The following is a 19,984-nucleotide window of genomic DNA, read 5'->3' as shown; positions in this document are numbered from 1 at the left end:
GCTACCAGCATAGTCAGCCATGTTTTTAACTTTAACATCAGAAGCCACACTTTGTCCAAGGGAAGGTACATTTTGCTTGATGTGAGTCTTTGTAAAGAATTGTACACAAAATATTTTCTTGTTAACATCTGTTTGGCTCCTAAGGCCACAAACAATTATATTGGATATGTGCTCCTTTTACCTCGGAAGTGGATGCAACAGTTTTAAATATTATGGCCACTTATGGTTGTTTACTCATGCTTATTTAATCATTTCTATATGTTTTTGTTTTTACATTACAATAATGGTGTATTTCAATAAAACTATTAAAACTATTACCTCAGGTCTTAATTTATTTCCTTTTTCATTGAAATTTAAGTAAAAGATGCCGGGAAGAGAAGCATGCACACAACCCAAACCCCTTTGATTTTCTCACTAATTAAACCCTGGTAACCTATATAATGACATTAGCATAAATTGAATTCTTAACAAAAAAAAGAAGAAGAAAAGAAGCAGAGCAGTGATTTAAGATTGTGGAAGAGGTGGTGGAGTGTGCTGCGGTGGAAAGCTGGCCTGGCTTCACTCACTTGGGCGGTTTCTCCACAGTGCGGTACGTGTTGAAGGCCTGAAGCTGCTGCTGCACTCCCGTCAGCGAGTTGGCAAGTTTCCGGTTGTTCAGCACGATGATCGTCTGCTCGATCCACGTCAGCAGGTCCGACGCCAGTGTCTCGTACTTATCAATCATCTTCTCTGTCTCGATGGCGTGGTCCAGGACCTGCAGGAAGAGAGAGCGCAGAGGGAGATAAACAAGAGAGGCAACAACAAGCTTCCGTCTATGACCGCATGAATAATCATCGTATTTCCGTCTCACCTTTCCTACTCTCTTGCCCTCCACAGCGAGCTGCTTCATCTTAGAGAAGTAGTGGTAGAATGCCACCACGTACGTGATGATGGACTTCTCATCTGGATTCTCAGTGAACACATCTGGAAAACAAAAGGGAAGGCGACGAACATGACACATCGCAGCTCCCGAGGTGTTTCTTTTCAAGCCATTGTTTCTAACGTGAAGGAGCAGCCTCCGTCAGTCACTCGCCTTCTGGGTCTAACAGTTTGGTCACACCAAGCTTCTGCTCTGCCACGTTGAAGGCGTTGTGTAGGTTGTGTGTCGGGTTGGACCTCTTCAGACTGTTATAATCCACCAGATCTGGCCTGGGAGAGCGATATGAGGGGTGTGAGGAGGAAAGTGACAGTGAGGCGGCGGAAGGAGATGAAGGCGAACGAGGCGGCGAGACGCCGAGCGGACAGGCTTCACGTGTTTACACTTCAGAGATGGCGAGAGTGGATTCATTGCGATTCATCGCCTCTTACCGGTGCTTGTGTATGAGAGCGTTGAAGGCCATGCCGTCTTTCCAGCTGGTGGTGAAGTTTGTGATGTTGACATTGGGGTATCTGCAAAACGACAGAAAGCAGATGTCACCGACAATCACAGAGGTTCCGGAGGAGCTCCTGATTTACATCAAAATAGGGTCTGATCTACTTCTCAGCAAGTACACTTAATACCCTCTCTAGCTTTAAACCTGGAAGAAGCTATAATGTTATGTCAGACTGGTGACATCCATGTCCTCCGGGCACATCCACAGAGAAACGTCTCACCTATCAGCACACTCAAAATAAATACCTTTAACCTAAAAGAGGCAGCCTGTCGTTCTGGGAAACACACTTGTTTGCTCTCTTACCCAGAGTGAGTTGAAAGCAGTGCTATGGCTCACATGTCTATACACTAAATATGGAGCTGCAGGTAGCGGCTGCAAAAAGAAAAACAAACCAAGCCAAGATTACTGACTGTCACGCTTTTACCGCAAGATATCAGCTTTCAGTCTTTGTCTCACGCTGCCCCAACAAATCTCACGGCAAATAAAAGGAAGCCTCCAAACTCATCCCTTTGGTGGTGAAGAAGCTTGAACAAGCTTTCTGTGCGGAACGAGCAAAGTCGAAACATCAGGACTTTGTGCATCGCGGAGCCAACACTGCTGCATAAACATTACACACAGTTTGCAGGGCTTGAGCTGACAGATGCACATTTCAACTCATTTTAAGGAGATTTACGTTTCCCTCAGTCTTTGCTTCACGTGTGTTTCAATCTCAAATCTGCCTTCACTGTAATTAAAACAAAATCACTTTAATATGAATCCACTCCAGGTTCTGACTTCCAGCTGAGCATATTATTGTACAGCAGTGAACGATATACATATAAGTCCCAATACAGTACAAGTAACTCTATCAATTACTCATAATGGTGAATTAGACATGTGAGCTGTCGCACAGGCTCACTGTTTATCAGCTGCACTCACATCCCCTGTTGCAGCCACTCAGGTCAAAATACTGACGCTGTGAGGATTTTTCAGCCTGACAGTTACTCAGCAGGACGGTGGCAGTCGTCACATTTCTCTTGTGTAAAAATAGATAATTATCTCTTCTTCTGGAAATATGCAAGACTATTTCTTTTCTTTGCAATTGGCACAAAGAGTTGATCATGGTGGTCACTTCTGGAAAAATCCATTGATATTTCTAGTAGTAGTAGAAGAAGTAGTGGTTGTTTTTCATGGAGGTTAAAGACACATGGCATTTAGAGTTTCCCTCTGGGATTAATAAAGTATTTTCTATTCTATTGCGTGGCAGTTTAAATAAATCGGGTTAAAATGTATGTTTTGATAGGTTTGATCTAACCTACAATCAGACGTGCAGTTGTGCTCAGTGATGGACGTACGGTCACACTCTAATCGTGTTCAACAGCTTGGTGAGGTTAAAGGTCGCATGCAGCTCTTACCCGGCAGTTTTCATCTGACACCACAGAAGCAGAGCATCCTTGGCTGAGCGCGTCTGCTTCTGGTCCGCCTGGCCCGTTTCCACGATGATGTCCTGGATCTGTTGAGGAACAACGAGCACAGCTGGATGGTAAATAATGAAACTTATCTAACGTCTGATGTTCACAGTCAAAAGGAAACAAACAAAACGCTGATAGTAGCATGTTGTTAATAGGATGTACCAGTGGGGAACATTTTGGCAAAAGTGGCACAGAAAATCCCTTTGAAATACATCATTTATAATAGCTTGTAGAAAAACAAGGATGTCTTTATATTTGTGTAAAACAAAAGTAATCTCAAGTGATATATCATCAATGTTATTAGCCGGGCCGAATCTCACAAAACTGAGTATTGGATCCAAGTGATAGAAAGAGGGGTGGTAATTATTGAAGTTCTTATTTTCCCACAGTGGGCCAGTAATTAGAACAGTGATGTGATCTGAGAGACGGGCCCTGAGAGACGGCTAAATTTAGCGAGCTTTGGTTCTCCTTGGTTTATGCAGACTGAAAGATACAGACAGGACAGAGTCAACTTCATCTTTTCCTGTTTCTGCCTTTTCTTCTCTTCCCTTTTTTTTCCTCCCTCAACAAGCTGAATTATGCAGGAAGCCATATTGTTTGAACTAACGCGTCTAAAAATAACAAGTGATGCTGTCAAATTAAAAATAAATATATGGCCCCTCGCGAAAGATAAGAGAGTTTAATAGACAGGTTGTGATGTTTTGGATGTGCTTCTAACAGCAGATGATAATGGCTGGAACCTGAAGGCATCGTTGCAAAAAAAAGAGAGAGAGAGAGGGAAAGAAAAAACTCAAAAACATCCCAAGGCTGCCCAGATAAACCTGCTCCTGTGCTGCCTGCATGCAGAAAACAGTTTGTACATCGACAATGAGGGACACAGTGGCAGAGAATGTGAAAAAAAAAATTGGAGCAATTTGAGCACAATTATTGCAAACAGCCTCTGTGTATTATCAAGTAATATTTGGGTTTCCCGTTCACCTGGAACCGTAGGATGATGGTCCAAATGAGTCCCAGGATGAGGCGGTGGTTGCCATCGACAATGTCGTGAGAACCCATGTTCTCCAGATGGACCCGCTGCTCTTTAAGAAACTGCAACGCCTTGTCCACATTTTCCAAACAGTGGATGCGCATCCGGCCTTTAGTTGGTTTTGGCTTCGGAGCAAAGCAGAATGAAACATGTCAAAGAAGAAGAGTGAGAACAAGAGAGTAAACGATAAGAAAATACATATCAGGTGGAGTAACCAAAAAGGTCTCACCAGCTTTTCGCCAGACAGCACTTCCAGCAGTTTAATGAGCATCCGTCCATCCCGCAGGTCCAGGTAGAGGTCAGAGATGCGACAGCCAACCCGGGACAGGATCGAGTTGACCCATTTAGTGAAGGTCTTCTTCTGCACGGCCTCACGCTCATCTGATGGGACCACAAAGTTAAGAAAGAACATGAGCCTCATGAATAATGCAAAATCCTCACAGCTACAGAGCAGTGCCACCGGAACTGGTCGGGATTTACTGTCGTGCACAAGGGAACTTCAGAAGTGCAGATGCTTAAGAGTCTGCAGGAAGAACGTGGCGGGGACCAGCGCAGAGTCAAGACAAATACATTTTCGACTGAGAAAGCTGACAGCATTTCAAAATGCTTGTTTGGCTTCATGAGTTTCATTGAAGTCAGCCAATAATGCAGTTTTGTCTCTCAGAAATGACATTTCTAAACCAAACCAATTGTAATAAATCAAAGATGGAAAGAGTATTAAAAGTTTTTTTTCAAGTACAACTAACATTACTGGCTTGAATTGTAATGAAAAGTACAACTTATCTTAAAAACTACTGAAATTCTTAGTTTCCTTTTAAAAGCAATCAATTACCCTTTTAAATTCTGTGTATGTCATATTTACATTCAAAGAAAAGTTATAGGACAAACAATAAAGTGTATAAAAGTTACACAAAGTCTTGTTAACAAATCCAAATATGAATCTTGAATTTTCTCTGTTAAAACGAATGTATAAGTGACAAAATTGCAGATTCAATGGTTAAAATATTTTTCAAACTGTCGGTACACGCGCGAATTAGTAGATGACGATGGGAAATCATATAGCATGTTAAAATTAGTGTTTCACAGACTGCTGTGTACGTAAGACATGCTCGTTCGTGTGGTTTTACCCATTTTCACTGTGTTGAAACATTTAAATCTTACAAATGTGAATCAGCATTACCTTACTAAACGCCAAGTAAAACCCAACAACTGGACATTTGCAGAGGAGGCACAACTAATCGCCCATCACTCGCATACATTTAAGTGAAATCAATACTTTAAAAAATACGCAAAAGAGAATAGTCACCCTTAAGGAATATTCATTAACAGAAATGTAAGTATTTACATTTCATTCCCATTTTGATTAATTATGAAGATTGCTAGCCTCTGATCTGATCATAACAATATGACCTGGGCTCCTATAAATCCAACAGACTGATCTGACTTTGAAAGCATCTTCAGCTCCGACTGCAGAGTTCCTACTTCCATCATCCATAATCATTCAAAAAACCCAGACTTTTGAATTCAACAGTCATCCTCCCGCCGTCCTGCTGGCAAAGCCGCCTCCATGTGACACAGCCAGTTTCACAGTATCAGGAGCTGCAGCTCCTGCTGTACGTGCACAGTGCAACTCTCATAGCGGGAAGAGAACAGGACAGGACGTCAATCAAAAGTACTCCAGTGACACCATCGGCCTGTTAAAGCAGTGGAAAGATCTCAGAAACGATCAAGGTTTGACCTTTCTGCTCATTCACTGGAGCAGAGAAGAGTTATTATTGGCCACTTCTGCAGTAGCTGTTAAATAACTGTCATGCTTGATATGACTGCTGATATATTGCAGACCTTTTTTTTTTTTTTTTTGTGGAAAGCCCGATTTCAAATCCGATTTCCACTTCCACAAAAGAACAGTCACTGGGGGAAATGTTGCATGGTTGCTATCTACATCTCCTTCTGCCTTTCAGAGTACCTAAAGATGTGATCTTGCATAATAATTTTATGTGCATAAAAAAAATTGGATATAAACTGCTGAAATTTCTCCACTGGAGATTTGCATGAAAACTAAGGAATGACAGAGAAGAGTGATGCACAGACTGTGAGCACATTGACACTCTGAGAGGTTTTTGGGAGGATGAGCGCGGCCCACATGGTGACGCATCTTGCCGGGCTCACACTCGTATTTTAAATCAGATCGCACTGCACGGGAGAAGTGCCTCCTACTCTGCAGCAAAAATAAAACCAATTTTGACAGGACCATATGGCTCAGAGACCTAATGTTCTCTACAGTTTATTTTGTTTGTGGACAATCTTAGTGAGAGTGGGTGAGCGGTTGTGACTGGGGCTTGAGTATCTGCATTCAGTATATACAAAGTCTTCAAAGTCAACCTGGATTGTGTTGGGCACATGCTCTCCCTCTGCTTGTGTGGGTGTGAGATGGGAGGATATGAATACACTTCATCAATGTCCTTGAAGACACTCAAGGTCACCGTAAATGCTGAAATAACAAAAGATAGTTAGAATCTCAGGAAGGTTTCATATACTGTAAAAAGTTGTTTGGCCATATGTTCAAATGATCATGTGTCTCTCTGTGATGATAGATGAGCTGCCCAGGTTAGTTTTCACTGTGTTGGCGAACATCGGCTCCAGCTGTATAGAGCACGGTTGAATTTCCAATTGTGGTTTTGTCATTTAAAATCACCTGTCCTTCCTCTACACCTTTGTTATCTAACTTTGTGTCACAGACTACTGGAGTCGATCCCGATCAACATTAGATAAAAGACCGTCCATCACATGGCAAACACTGAGCGACAGACACACTCATATTCACACATTCTGATTCACCTCATGCACATGTCTTTAGATTGTATCAGAGGACAAGCATAAGGGGAGGCATGGCTTGGTTGGTAGAACGGTCGTCTCCCATATTGGAAGGTTGCGGGTTTGATTCCCATCTCTGCTTTCCTACTTGCCAAAGTGTCCTTGTTATTATTATACCCACATCTTCACAGGGAGGACATGAAAGGTTTACACAAAAATACCTGAAATCAAAACACTTACTTTTGCAAGAAGTTGACTACTACACCACTGTAAACTCAACAAAATCTCAGTGTAGACACATAAACACATCTATTCACAAGCATACAGTTTCTGTAAGTTGATCAGGTCGGACGCGCGCCCTTCTCATGTCCCTTCGGTCTGCCTGCTGCAGATTATCGTGTTTATTCCTGAACCCAAAAATGAATGCAAAATACAGAGTGCAAAGGACTGCATCCTTAATGAGATGTGCAATGAATGATTCAGAGCCTGAGGCTGTGCAGAATAAGCAAGGAACAAGAGAAGAAGAGGAGAAAAACCAGTGTTGAAGCGGTGAGGTTAAATATATCGAACTAAAGGTTAAAAGGGAAAAAAAGTGCAAGGGGGATAGAGGAGGTGGGTGAGACAGACTGGAGTAAAGAAAAAGAGGACAAATCAGAAAGAAAGTCACAGATCGAATGACGGAGATTCTGCTTTTTTGAGTTTAGTCTAGAGACACAACCAGGAAAACAGCACAAAATACAATAATGCCTCCTGTACCAACTGAAAACAACAGTGAGCACATTTAAAGATCTACCTCTGATATCACCACCACCGACAAAAGCAAGACAGAAATCTTGGGTTATTACATGTACAACACATGGTGCAGAAGAACAGAGTAAATAAATCATGTTTCATTCTGCTCCCTCAGCAGAACAACAGAACACGCTGCTCTCCCGCATCCACACGGATAACCACACCATGAAAAAGTAATGACAATTAAAACATGAAAATAACTCAAAGTTCCATTAGCAACGTCGGCATTAATCTTAAACAAAGGTTTGGGTCGTAATTCGGCGGCGGCACAGAAAACAACGGCGGAGCTTGCGAGAGGAGAAAAGAGAAGATCTGACAAATCCTTTGTGAACTATCTGGGTGTCGCCTCCAGAGGACGGCGCAACAGAAGCAGTGAGAAGACAATTAAGGTGCATTTCCATACACAATTTTGCCATATTACATCGCATGAGCAGACCTTGAGGCGGGACAGAGAGCAGGCCCATGGATGCTTCTGGCCATTTAGGAAGCACAAGGAGGCAGAGGAGGGGGCGAGTAATGGAGGAGTGTGTGGGAGGGAAGTCTGCACGCCGTCTCCAGAGTACAACAAGCTCCATATGACAACAGTGAGCGACTATGAAACAATGCTTTTACTCTTTATTTAAGCTATTCGGGAGCAAATAAAGAATTAATCATATGAAGATTCGGTTGTAATTGTTACTCCACTATTATTTGCATATTGGTTAAAATAATGAGGGTGCCACTTCTTCACAGGGCTTCAGAAAGTCTGTTTATACTTTAAACAAAGTTAATGTTTGAAGAAATAACACACACATGTATTCATGAGCAACTTTCTGCTAGTATCTCCAACTCTAGTCTCCTTGTTTATTTAGTTATAAAGTTAAACATATTCGCTATTCAAATTAAACTTTATGGCTTTTTTTTTTCAAGCTCTAACATGCAACCACAAATATGGATAAGAGTAATCACTGCAGATGTGTGTCTCACTTCTAGTATGTGGAAATCAAAAGTATTTTTCTTTGTGTCATAATTAAATGTACATGTAGCTAAATCCAGCTAAATACGACTGCACAGCAACTTTTCTCAGGTAATAACATTAACTCTGCAGAGTTTGCATGTTTACATGCTTCCTGTGTCCTTCAGCTGGATAAAGCAGTTCAGATGATGGATGGATGGAATATAAGTGAAAGAAGAACCAGCTGAAGTAGTTTGGATGTGCTACACACAACTTCACCGTAGACACGTTTGGTTGTTCTTAGTGCTGCTGTTACACAAGCTTCCTTTGTTATAATTTCTTGGCGCATGAATTAATTATTTTGCATAAGTGCAGCAGTCATACTGTATATCCAAACGTTCTTTCACTTCCTTTCACAGTTTTTTTTTTTTACTCTAACTGGACTGCAGCAGTGTCTTGTCACTACAGTCTCTTTTTCATGTATATTAGAACAAGTTTTACTAAACATTCCTCTGTTCCACATGCTTTTACTTAGTAATCTCTCAGTCCAGTGAAAGCCCCATGACTTATTAATGCTGATGGATTTTCCCTGTATACACCCTGATCCGTCTTTTCCCATAGTCAGCTCTTACCGGATGTGGCCCAGTGGTCCCAGAACACCGAGGCACATACCTGAGTCATGACACTGCCAGTCCTACCTGTCCCGCATGACACCACATCTTAACTACGGCCTGACCAAGAGACGGGAGGAAAAACTCTTGCGCTTGAAACTTTTGCACTATTCACACAATAACATCAGTCTCCACACTGGAGCCAATCCCAGCTGACCATGGGGTTTTATTTAGGTCATTTATATAGACCACTTAACTTCAATTGCATGTTTTAAGACTGTGGGAAGAAACTGAAGTGGCCAAAGAAAACCCACACACACGTGGGGGTAAAACACAAACTCCCACCGGACTCAAACCTGGGATATTCTTTTTATCTATATTTATATTAGACCATCACGTGGCCGTCGCACAATAATCTGAGGATCAAATGTGGAGTGATTCTAGTTATGAACAGCAAACAGGGACAGAGGAGAGATTGTGAGATTGACTGTACATACCGCTGTTTGCCGCTGTAAGGCAGTCACCATACCAGTGTTGTGGGGAAGTGAAGGGCTACGCTATAAGGCAAAGCTCAATATTTACTGGTTGGGTTCAAGCTCTTTTATCACCTAAGGTGGTGATTTTCGGGTCATGACTAAAAGATTTGATTGCAAATTATAAATGAGTTTATTTTGACATCCAAGACAGACTCAACGTGGAGCTACAATGAGAGAATTCATTGGAGGAGGTTCAGAAATCTGATTAAAATCATTGGAGAAGTACCTGGCAGGGCCAAGTGGGACAAGGCCCCCATGTCAACCCAGGTACAGACATAACTGAAAAAAAAATTTAAGGTTAAAGGTCAAAACAATTGTTTCTCGACAGCCAAGGAAGCAGATATACGAAACAGTGACGTGCTAAATTAGACATCAGAAAATCGACAAGTTCGACTTGATGAAAGCAACAAAAAAAAAACCACACCTGTCTTATTTCTTATGCTTTTTGATCACTGTTTTTCAGTCCAACTTCAAAACATGGCTGGCTAGACTAGATTCCCCTGAATGTGGTAAATAAAAAGTAAAATTTCATGAGATGCATTTGAAGGGATCAATAAACTTGACACATCCCTGCTTTGGGAGTGCTTCAAAAGTTTGCTGCTTCACGTATCAGTTGCCTCTGCAGTCTTCACAATCAGTCAATACTTGAAATCTAGCAGAGACCGGGGGGGGGGGGGGGGGGGGGCATTTCCCTCTCCGTTCCTGCATCGTCTCCTCCATTTTCTTCCTCTCACTAATGCACTCCTGCCATCAGGGAGTTGGATAGCACAGAGCAAGCTAACAAAAATCCACAGTGACGGGAGACCTCTCTCTTAAAACCTTAATAACACAGGCAGGGAGAAGTTAAACCGTCAGAGAAATTGATTATTTTTTTACACCGCCGACACAGCCTTTCAGGGGGAAACGAGGTTAGGTGGGGAACACACTTTGTGTTTTGAAGCAGTTTCTGAAGCGTAAGGGCCACATGGAGAATAAATGACAGGCGAAAATGATATATATGTTAATTTTTTTTTTAAATGGGGCACATAAGAATGCATGACACGAGCGGGCAATGACTGACTGCAGAGGGAAAAACATCACAACCTTTTCAGGAGTTTGCATATGAATTATTCATAGGCCTAGTGAGTGAACAATTGGGGCAGAGCCACAGCCTCCACAAAATAAATAAATTACTACCAAATGTATTTAATAGGAGGGCCACCTCTAAAGACGTTCATGCCGCCTTTTTCCAGTTCTCAGCAGGATGACAAACTAACCTCACAACTTACTCACATCATAACCCAACCTCCTTGAAATGACGCCCCGGCCTCAACACAAACACAAGTTGGGGAAGGGAGGGGCATGATGGGAAAAGTAACATCTCCCTCGTCTGTGAGGCGGGAGAAGACGGACAAACTCTCTGAAATGCACACGGATGCACTGACAACAAAACGCCGCTCGGCCACCGGGACGCTGTACCTTGCAGCTGCCTGAAGCGTCCATCCAGGATGGAGTTGAAGCAGATGTTGGAGGTGCTGTAACTCAGCCAGCGTGCTCGCTTCATACTCTTGGCAGAGGAGGACGAGGAGGAGGTGGAGAGGAGAGGGGCGGGCGGAGGGCGGGGGTGAGAGGTCCGCTGACGTCTTGGGGTGCAGGAGGAGGACGAGGAAGAGGATGAGGAGATGTTGGAGAGCCCCGCCGGAGCCACGGTGAGCGGGACGTGCAGGAGGGTGCCATTCCTCTCCGGGTGATGCTCCGGCTCTGGCTGCTTGCCGCCCCCCCTCGCCGTCCTCCTGCTCTCCTGCCTGTGCGGCCGGTGCACCGGAGGGGTGCTCCTGCTCCGGCTGACGCTCACCCCGACCCTCACAGGGGCCTCTCTTTCTGCTGGGACGTAGGGCCGGCTGGCGGCCTCCTTGGTCCCTCCAGTGCTGCTCCGGAGGGCCGCGGCCTCCCGGCTGCTGGCCTTCAGGCTGATCTTGACCTCTCGGAGCCGGGGTTGGCTTATAGGGGCAGCGCGCAGCAGGCATGGGCTGCTCATTTTGACCCCCCGAAACAGCAACAACAACAGCACGCCGCCTCTGGAGCCAGCTGAGGTGCTTGGCACTCCACGTCTCTCTTCTTCTCTGTCTCTTGGCTCTCTGTCCTCCTTTCAGGATCCCTCTCACATTCGCTCCTGCTCCCTCCCTCCCTCCTCCTCTTTCTTACTCCCTCTCTCCTCAGCGCTGCCGTGATGATGCTCTGCCTCCACTCTCAGGCAGCCTTCAGTTCAGTTCACAGTGGCTCCTCCAGTCCCATCCATGCATACAATATGTTTCAATACATCCACGTGCTCCCACAGCACTCCTCCCTCCACTCAAACACTCCCACACAGTTGTGACATCATGGAGTACGAAGGGAACCAGTGGCACAGTTGTGGTTTTCAGTGCCAATATTTCCACAGAATCTTTAGGAAACATATCTTTCATGTCAGCTTGTATGAGAAGCAGTGCTGAAAAATATCTTCTAGGTTCTTTGAAGGCCTGATAGATGCTTCTTTTTTTTTTTTAAGTTCCAAAGCAGTAAATTGACAATATTCAGCGTCTCATCTCCTTTCACCTCTCTCTCTCTCTCTCTCTCTCTCTCTCTCTCTCTCTCTCTCTCTCTCTCTCTCTCTCTCTCTCTCTCTCTCTCTCTCTCTCTCTCTCTCTAACAGGAAACAGTGATTGCATTACAGAAACATCAGTGCAGCGTCACTAACACAATACCACCAGCACCCACACAGACGCATTCATCACTTAAAGAGACAGAAAAAGACAGCAAGCAAAGTGGTGAGAATGCGTCCTAATGAACATCCTGGAAAAGAGACAAACGCTATGTTGGCTACTTCAAAACAAAAACCGATGCCAAACCTGAAAAAAATGTTTGGGCAAAAATAAAATTGCATTTACCTTTGTTTCAAACACATGATCTGATCTGATCACTTATTTCAAGCTGTGATGGCTGCACTAATCTACTAACCATTTGCAGCAGGTAAGTGGTTTGAATGAACTGTGCTCTGAAAAACGTGCATCATTGCGTGACATGTCTGTAAAGTTCACAAAACTAGCAGCTGTGCACATATGGAGGAAGCTGCGCCAGAGATGTGAGCGGCAGCGGTGCAGGTTCCACCTGGATCAACATGACTGGGCGGCATCGCTCCACTGGCAGCTGGTGATTGCAAAGCATGAATGAAGCAGCTCCCTTCATTCAGGCTAAAGTGGCGTCGGCGCTCTGTGACTGCAACATAATCCTCTATGTAGTAGCTATCATTACCGGTTAAAGTTCAGCTTCTCCCGGTTGGATTAAACGTGAGTAACCATACACATAAAGTTCACAGGAAACAATGCAAACAGACGACACATTGCATGTTGCAGCAAACCAATGCATGCATTTTGAGAGAGCAGCCACTCAAGGAAGGTTTTGCTGGCTGTTAATAAGTAATATCTGTATGGACTACATAATACAATGATCTGTCTTAAGGATATCATGATCAAACTTCATATACACCTTGCAGGGGTCTGCAGTCTATTAACTAACCAGCACAAAAAGGAAGATAAATCACACGCGCACACAGTCAACCCACTGTCATCCATTTCCATAAGAACCTTCGACTGTTGTGTACAAGAAGAGTATCTATAAAAATAAATATCTAGACATGCACTGGGTGAGAACCCATCTGAGTTTCTGTGAAACTCAGATGAGTTCTTGCTGTGAGACAATTATGCACTCCACAGTGTAACCATGCCTTCTCAGTAATTGTTCAATCGTTGTAAATATTGTGATGTGAGATTGATCCTTCAGAGAATCATCGCGTTTATGCAGTTCCTCTAGTCTCTATAGAGCACTAGTCGCTCTTTTTTTTTGTTTGTTTCTTATCAAGCATATGCTTTGATTCTCTCCCAATCATCTGATCAAATTTACTTTGGCAAAAACCAACAGCCGTTTTCAAAAGATATTTTTGAAAATAGATTCTTTCATAAATTTGTTCCATGTACAATAAAGAGCCCAAACACTGACAAATTAACTGAGATTACAGGTAAATAAGAGGAAAAGGTGGAAGTAAGTTCAATCACTTCCTGAAGGTGATTCCAGTTTTTGCCTTTTTCTTGCTGCAGCAATGCAAAAATCTTTACCAAATCAACATTAAGCCTAATTTATGACCTTTTCTCTGATGTAACACTGAAATAAAAATGGTCTCATAAGTCGTTTAGTACTTCTGTACTTTTATGAGCTCAGTCTGCTGTTTGATTAGCAGCAGTCGAATAAACTCATTGGGCATGTAAGAGAGAAGGAGATTGCATATTGTCCTTCATGAGTGAACGGAAATTAAAATTAGAGCTTAATGTCGAGTGAATATTGTTGGGTGTAGCCATTTAGGAGTCCAATAAAAGCTAATGTTGCCATGTGGGTATAGCTTTGCAATATGAACTTTAAAAATAAAATGCTCAAAAAAAACAGCTCAAGTTTGCCGTCAAATGCTCTGCTTGGGTTTTAGTATCAACACTCATGAAACATTCATGAAGCAGTGGTGTGGATTTGATAGCCCAGAGGTCCTTTTCTCTCCGTATACAAACGTATGTTTTACCAGCTCGTGGCCGACCTCTCTTGTGTCTGCAGCTTTACAGACATGAGCAGGATGTGACCCTCAACTCCCCTTTTCTGTAACACTTCCTTCCACTGCTGAAACACTGCTATTTTAAAACGGTGAGCAGGCGGCCCACAGGTGGGTCGCAGCTTACGAGCTTAGCCAGAAATGCCAGAGATTTGTGCTATGGGAGGCAGACGGGCAGGGCAGCTGTCCAGATCGGTCAGACGGTGGACATTCGGGGAATGCGCCACCGATCCCAGTTACTTGGAGGGGGTGTGGAGCCGTGTCAGGGGCTCAGCTGCTGGGGGGCATGTGACAACACGAGAAATGCACAAACACATGCACACCCCGACTCCTCAAGAGTTGGAGCCGTGTAGGAAAATCAAACGTCTCCCTGAGTGTGATTCTGTAAGTTTTTCTGAGTCTGTCTAAGTGAAGGTTACATTTCTCATCACCCCTGCTAAAGTTAAACCGTCACTCGCCCATTATAGCTCATCCTCGCTGCCCTTCCCACAGTCTTTAAAAGACTGTCATCTCAGAAATGTGTCACAGAGGACGGAGCCTGTTTACTATGCAGGCACTCACCTGCGAGGGCCTTGATGCGCGAGCGCTCAAACAGCCTGGCGGAGCTGTTGTCATTGTCTAGTTCCTCATCACAGAGGTCGAAGCGGGTGTTGATGTGGCTGTACTGCTGCGTGATCTCCACATTGTCAAAATCTGTGGTGGAAGTCATGGCGGTAGCCAGCGTGTCGAGCGGACGGAGGGACGGCGGCCGGCGTCCTCAGGTGATCTGGCTGAAGATGGAGATGAGAAGATGGGGCAAAATGGAAGTGATTGAAAGTAGCCTGGGGAAGAAGGAGAAATGCAGATCAATCATTACATCTATCATCATCATCATCATCATCATCATCATCATCATAATCATTGCTCACAATGATGATTGCTCACACACTTGCAAAAGAAAAGGTAATAGAAAATACAAAAAAAAACCACAGGGGGTTTGTATGTATGTATTTCTGGTTAAGTAATTAATTTTGCACAGATAATTCAAGTAACCTTTGATCATATATACAGGTATGCAGTAAATATTTGATTAATTGATAGGTTTAGTCACTAACATCTTGGCATTATCACTGTTTTCAAGAAGAAGCAGAAGAAGATGAAGAAGAAGAAGAAAAAGAAAAAGAAGTCTATTGAAAAAGATTTGAAAATAAAATGTATATTATAAAATAAATGTTTTAATATATCTTAACCAAATTAAGACTTTTAATTTCCATCAAATAATGTCAATTAACTTACAAAAGATCAGAATTTAAGTTCTTCACAGTTTTATTCATCAAAACGAACATGTAATCGATGTGACGATCTCAAGATTGTACATATTAAGGGACTTCCAGAAGAGAAACTATTACTAGACTGCTCAAAGAAACAGTAAGTCACACAACTTCCCATTTTGATTCTATATCACATACTTGAATTGAACTTAATTGATGAAGGATAATCCGCAGTTGAGGAAGAAAACTTTATGCCAGCTCGAGACTTCAGCTCTGTCTCTCAGTTGCATCGCCTCTTTGAAATCTAGTTTGCATCGGGGAGGTTTTAAATTTCAGTTGGGGAGAGGCTGCAGCTATACCTGGCTCGACAATGCAATTTCAGTGAGTTTATATGATTTCAGCCATTGTCCAAATTTATTTTCGGACCGAAATTACGTGTACTGAAGCTTTCACACGGGCCCGACGAGCTCCCGTCTCCATTTTGTGCGTGTCCTTCTGGTGAGCTGCAGCGTGCCGGTGTGCTCTTTGTGTGGAATGGCGGGTTGAAGGGGAGCTGTTCAGATAGCTCTATCTGGGCGCAGCATAGCTCCCTTATCATGTCACACAGCGGGACGGCAACCCCCTCAGTACTGCAGGAGTTGACGAAACCGCCTTCGTTCGAATGATGCAGATCACGTAATTTGAAATGTGAGTGCGCGTGTGCGTCTGTGAGTTTCTACTGGTGGTTGAAATAAAGCGGGAAGTTTAAGTTGAGTTGATGGCTGAGGGCAAAGGAACGTGTTGCTTTGTGGCACTGATTCAATATTTCCGACCAACACATTAAGGAATGACTTTTCTAATATCTTCATTTACTTTTTCTTCATGGTAAAACTTCACAATTACAGAGAGTTTTAAAAACTATTCAATACCATAATTGACTTTAATATCAGTTGCACTCCCGCTGCACTGAGCCCTCGTTCAGAGGGAATATTAAGAGGAGGCAAAAGTGCACACAAATTCAGATTAAGTAGAACTACAGAGTTTTAAATGAAAAGGTAAAACTATGAATACTGATTCCACTTCTTTGATCAAGCAAAAGTGAAAAGTGCACGGTCTGAACTGCACTCAGTATGAAAGAAAAAAAAAATCTGCAAGGCATTTCTGTTCTTTGAGCCGACAACTTCAAACATTTCTCGGCAATAAGGCACCGTGGATTGGGGCGGGGGGTGGGGGGGGTTGTGGCTGACCCAAATTAGAGACATTTATTCTCTGTGGTCAAGTCTCCCTCTCCTGTCTGTACTAACCACTTACATTTTCTTCATTGTTTGTCCTGTCGTGTTGGGTAAAACGTGTGAGAATGTATCTAGTTTCTGTCTCAGCACTTTCGATGTGAATAATTCAACTGTGGTGGAGCTGCTGTCTCTCAGCCGTGCTCCATGACCTCGTTGCTCCCGCCTTTAAATAAAGATTAGCTTAACGGCATGTTGGAAATGTATCTGCTTTGTTGCCGTCTCTACTTGCTGTTATCGCATCTAAACATTTGTTTCTTTTTAAGAACGGGTGTTATTCTGAGCTCTACACGGCCGAAAACTGCAACCCATCCTTACTGGATAGTGCACAATGGAGCACCTTCATTCCAAAATAGAAGTATTACCACTATTCGACTTCCAGCTCAATGATTATTCTGATTGAGTAAATCAATCATTAGACTGACAGCTCACATATAAGGGCCACATATAACAAAATTTCATCTTGAGTGGGTTGAACCAGTAAAATAGTCCCCCTTTTTTTTTGGCTTAGGTTCAGAAGGTTAAGACACTGACTCACATGCTGCTTCAACCTCAGATGCCCTCGTCCATGATGTGTAAATATGTGTGAATGTGAGCAGTGTAAACTGCTCTGAAGGTGCTGGAGTGGTGGGAATTCACTCGTTGCTACTAATTAGTAGAGTCTGATGTTTAAAACACAAGTCACTTTAAAAATGTCTTTAAGCTTTAGCTCAGAGGTTTTATTAAAAAAAAAAAAACTATAGAAGAAATTTGCCCAGGGGCATCTTGCAGTGTGCATATTATTTTGGAATTGACGCATTAACATTTTAACTCTGCACCACAACTATTTTGATGCTGGCACATAGTTTCACCTTCACTTTGCATCATATGCTGTCATACAAGTGTAACAATGTCAAAAGTTTGATGTTTCCCTCGGAGACCTGGCTGAATGAACTATAAAAGCGCCAGCAGTTGAAAGCGCCTTAAACAGCCCTAAGTTGCCTCTTTATACAGCCCACATGAAAGCTGGCAGATGTTTGTACAATGCATTCACCGAAGAGGCCCTCAGTGATGCACATGGCATCCTGCAGGTCTCCCTGCTCAGTATCAGTCGTCTGCAGAGGGTTGTTATCAGCGTCGGGACGCTCCACCCACCACCGGGGATCCCCTTATCACCTCACACACAACCTGTCCAGGACTCGCATGGCGCACTCGCGCCGCAAAAAAAACTGTCTGCTGTACACCCGACTGTAAGACTCTAATCGTGTCTGAGAGCCACCGACGGCTCCGCCGAGCTGCCGAACCACCGGCCGCAGAAAATCAGGAGCGTGCGCGGTGGTTACCCACAGAGATGCTGCACTCGGCTCTATTTGGAGCCGTGTGAAGACACGCCGGCCCCCTGCTTATAGACGGAGCAGAGACACAAAGGTCAAAGGTTCGCTGCCTGTAACAATGAGTGTCTGCTAATAGAAAGGTGTCCTCTTGTGGCGTCCTTGAGCAAGAGAGGCAACTCGTACATTCCTGATCACAGTGGGCCACCCTGACAGCTGGAAGTCCCCAGAAATAAACAACTTCACTATATTAGATGTCACATCTGCATGAGTCTGCATGAGTTTTCTCATGCAGGTCAAAAACATGCATCTGAGGCTTGTTCAGTGTGTGAAGATATTATTCGGCGTATTTTTGAACACTGAAATTTACAGTTTTCATCTAAATGCTCTTAGGAATAATGATTATCTAGCTCGGTTGCTCACTCATTCACGTCTATACTTAGTTACTGACAGATTTTACTCACTTTTCCATAGTTTCTTCAGAATATGTGCCTGGGAGTGATTTATATTAACGAATCCTTAAGTATGAACAAAAACACAAAATTGTCTAAAACTGATGTTTTACGTCACTAATGGCAAAATAAAGTCACAAGTTAAATAGTTTTTTTTTAACTTGAAGATTTTGGGTGTACATAGAAAACATTTGAAGTTCTTGCACATTTGGGCCTTTATTTATGAGACTAATTTTAATACATTTCGGCTCCACTTGTTTCTTTCTGTCACCTGGAGAAGATAAAGGTCCCAGTAAATACATCTTATTGTGTGCCTGCACATTGTGACCAGATGTGAGTAAGAGGTTCTGGATCATTTTTCCAACATGGAGTGAAATGTCAAGAGGAATAATAAAAATGTCAGATGGATATTTCACAGATATCCAAGGATAGTTTGGGCTCAGATTGTCTTTGTTTATTTTCTGGACATTACGCAACGTAGTGTTTTGATTTCCTGCAGCTCTGCGCATAATTCCCTCGGAAAGAATTATTAAAAGGTGTGAATGGGATTTTTTTTTTTTTATTCTTCAGGCTGGCAGAGTTAGAAAGTAATCATTTGACGGTCTGGCACTTGACTGCAGCTATTTCCCTTATTTCGTCTTTTTGTGCAAAACTACATGGTCGACAAATATTTTGAATAATTACTCTGGAGAGCGTTCCTCCAGCTGTAAATAAACTCCACGCCGATGCTTGCGCTGCACTCCGAGCAGCACGGGGCTTTAGGGGCGAAGCGAGCGCGTTACTCTGAGCTGCGGCCGACTCGGATGGAGAGGATGAAATAAGAGATGGGTGTGGTCAAGACTTCTGACCTACAGCGTGTGTGTGAGACTGTGGCAGCAGCTGCAAGTGGACAGAGGAGGAGAGGGGAGGCCTGCGGTCCAGCTGAGAGCAAATCTGAGACACAAACACAAAGTGGATGGAGATCAATAAGGAAGAGGATTGTTCGTTCGGAGTGGATAGAATCAGCAAACAAACAATCAGGACATCAGGACAAACATGGCGGAAATCGAGTGTTAGAAGAAGTCATAGTGCATAATCTATTCTGCACATTGATTATGTACATAATCATGAAGGCAACACTTCTACTGTGGTCAGTGCTGCAAGAATAGTGAGTGTAATCTTGCAAGAGAGGTTAGAATCGATAGTAAACTATTCCTGGAGAGTTTACACTGAAGTCCCTGCTCCTCCAGACAGAGCAACACGCTCACACTTGTCCTTTTAAGGGGAATAAGAGGAGACGTCTCTGTAACGCTGGGAGCATTTCATTTCTGTGCCGCTGCAAAAGTCAACTCGCTGTTTTCATCCAGGGATGGAAGCAGAATGACTTTGAGAGGATTCAACAGAGGAAAGTAGGTAAACAGTAGTGTAAATATTCCTCCCAGAGGCCTTTTAATAGGGAACATTCATCTTATGGTGCCTTTTAAATGATTGTTCCTCCAATTTATGTACAATATGTAAACATTTTCGACAAAAACAATG

The 19,984-nt window shown here is 43.2% G+C and overlaps 2 protein-coding genes across 5 annotated transcripts in view; both read right to left on the bottom strand.

Moving 5' to 3' along the window:
• sptb (spectrin, beta, erythrocytic) overlaps positions 1 to 19,984 on the bottom strand; it is a 43,367-nt gene that overhangs the window by 22,603 nt on the left and 780 nt on the right. For 2 of the 4 annotated variants that reach the window (XM_080513181.1, XM_080513178.1), the window contains exons 2-10: positions 19,319 to 19,399; positions 14,748 to 15,007; positions 4,120 to 4,271; positions 3,842 to 4,015; positions 2,807 to 2,904; positions 1,348 to 1,428; positions 1,073 to 1,188; positions 851 to 963; positions 567 to 754 (exon numbers count right to left, since the gene is read on the bottom strand). In XM_080513181.1, the coding sequence (XP_080369307.1) occupies positions 567 to 754; positions 851 to 963; positions 1,073 to 1,188; positions 1,348 to 1,428; positions 2,807 to 2,904; positions 3,842 to 4,015; positions 4,120 to 4,271; positions 14,748 to 14,895 (1,070 nt within the window). In that variant the 5' untranslated portion in view covers positions 14,896 to 15,007; positions 19,319 to 19,399. Of the gene's footprint in view, positions 1 to 566; positions 755 to 850; positions 964 to 1,072; positions 1,189 to 1,347; positions 1,429 to 2,806; positions 2,905 to 3,841; positions 4,016 to 4,119; positions 4,272 to 14,747; positions 15,008 to 19,314; positions 19,400 to 19,984 lie in introns of all 4 variants that reach the window. The other 2 variants (XM_080513180.1, XM_080513179.1) reach the window with 2 other exon arrangements.
• LOC308142204 (uncharacterized protein) lies at positions 7,405 to 11,594 on the bottom strand (the record flags this gene model as incomplete). Its single annotated transcript, XM_080512552.1, has 2 exons — positions 7,405 to 7,409; positions 11,036 to 11,594. The coding sequence occupies 2 exons, from the start codon at positions 11,592 to 11,594 to the stop codon at positions 7,405 to 7,407; spliced, it is 564 nt and encodes a 187-aa protein (XP_080368678.1).

The sequence above is a fragment of the Blennius ocellaris genome (genome assembly GCF_963422515.1).
Source record: "Blennius ocellaris genome assembly, chromosome: 17".
Lineage (NCBI taxonomy): Eukaryota > Metazoa > Chordata > Actinopteri > Blenniiformes > Blenniidae > Blennius > Blennius ocellaris.
The sequence above is the reverse complement of the archived record's forward strand: the minus strand, read 5'-3'. Positions and strand labels throughout refer to the sequence as shown.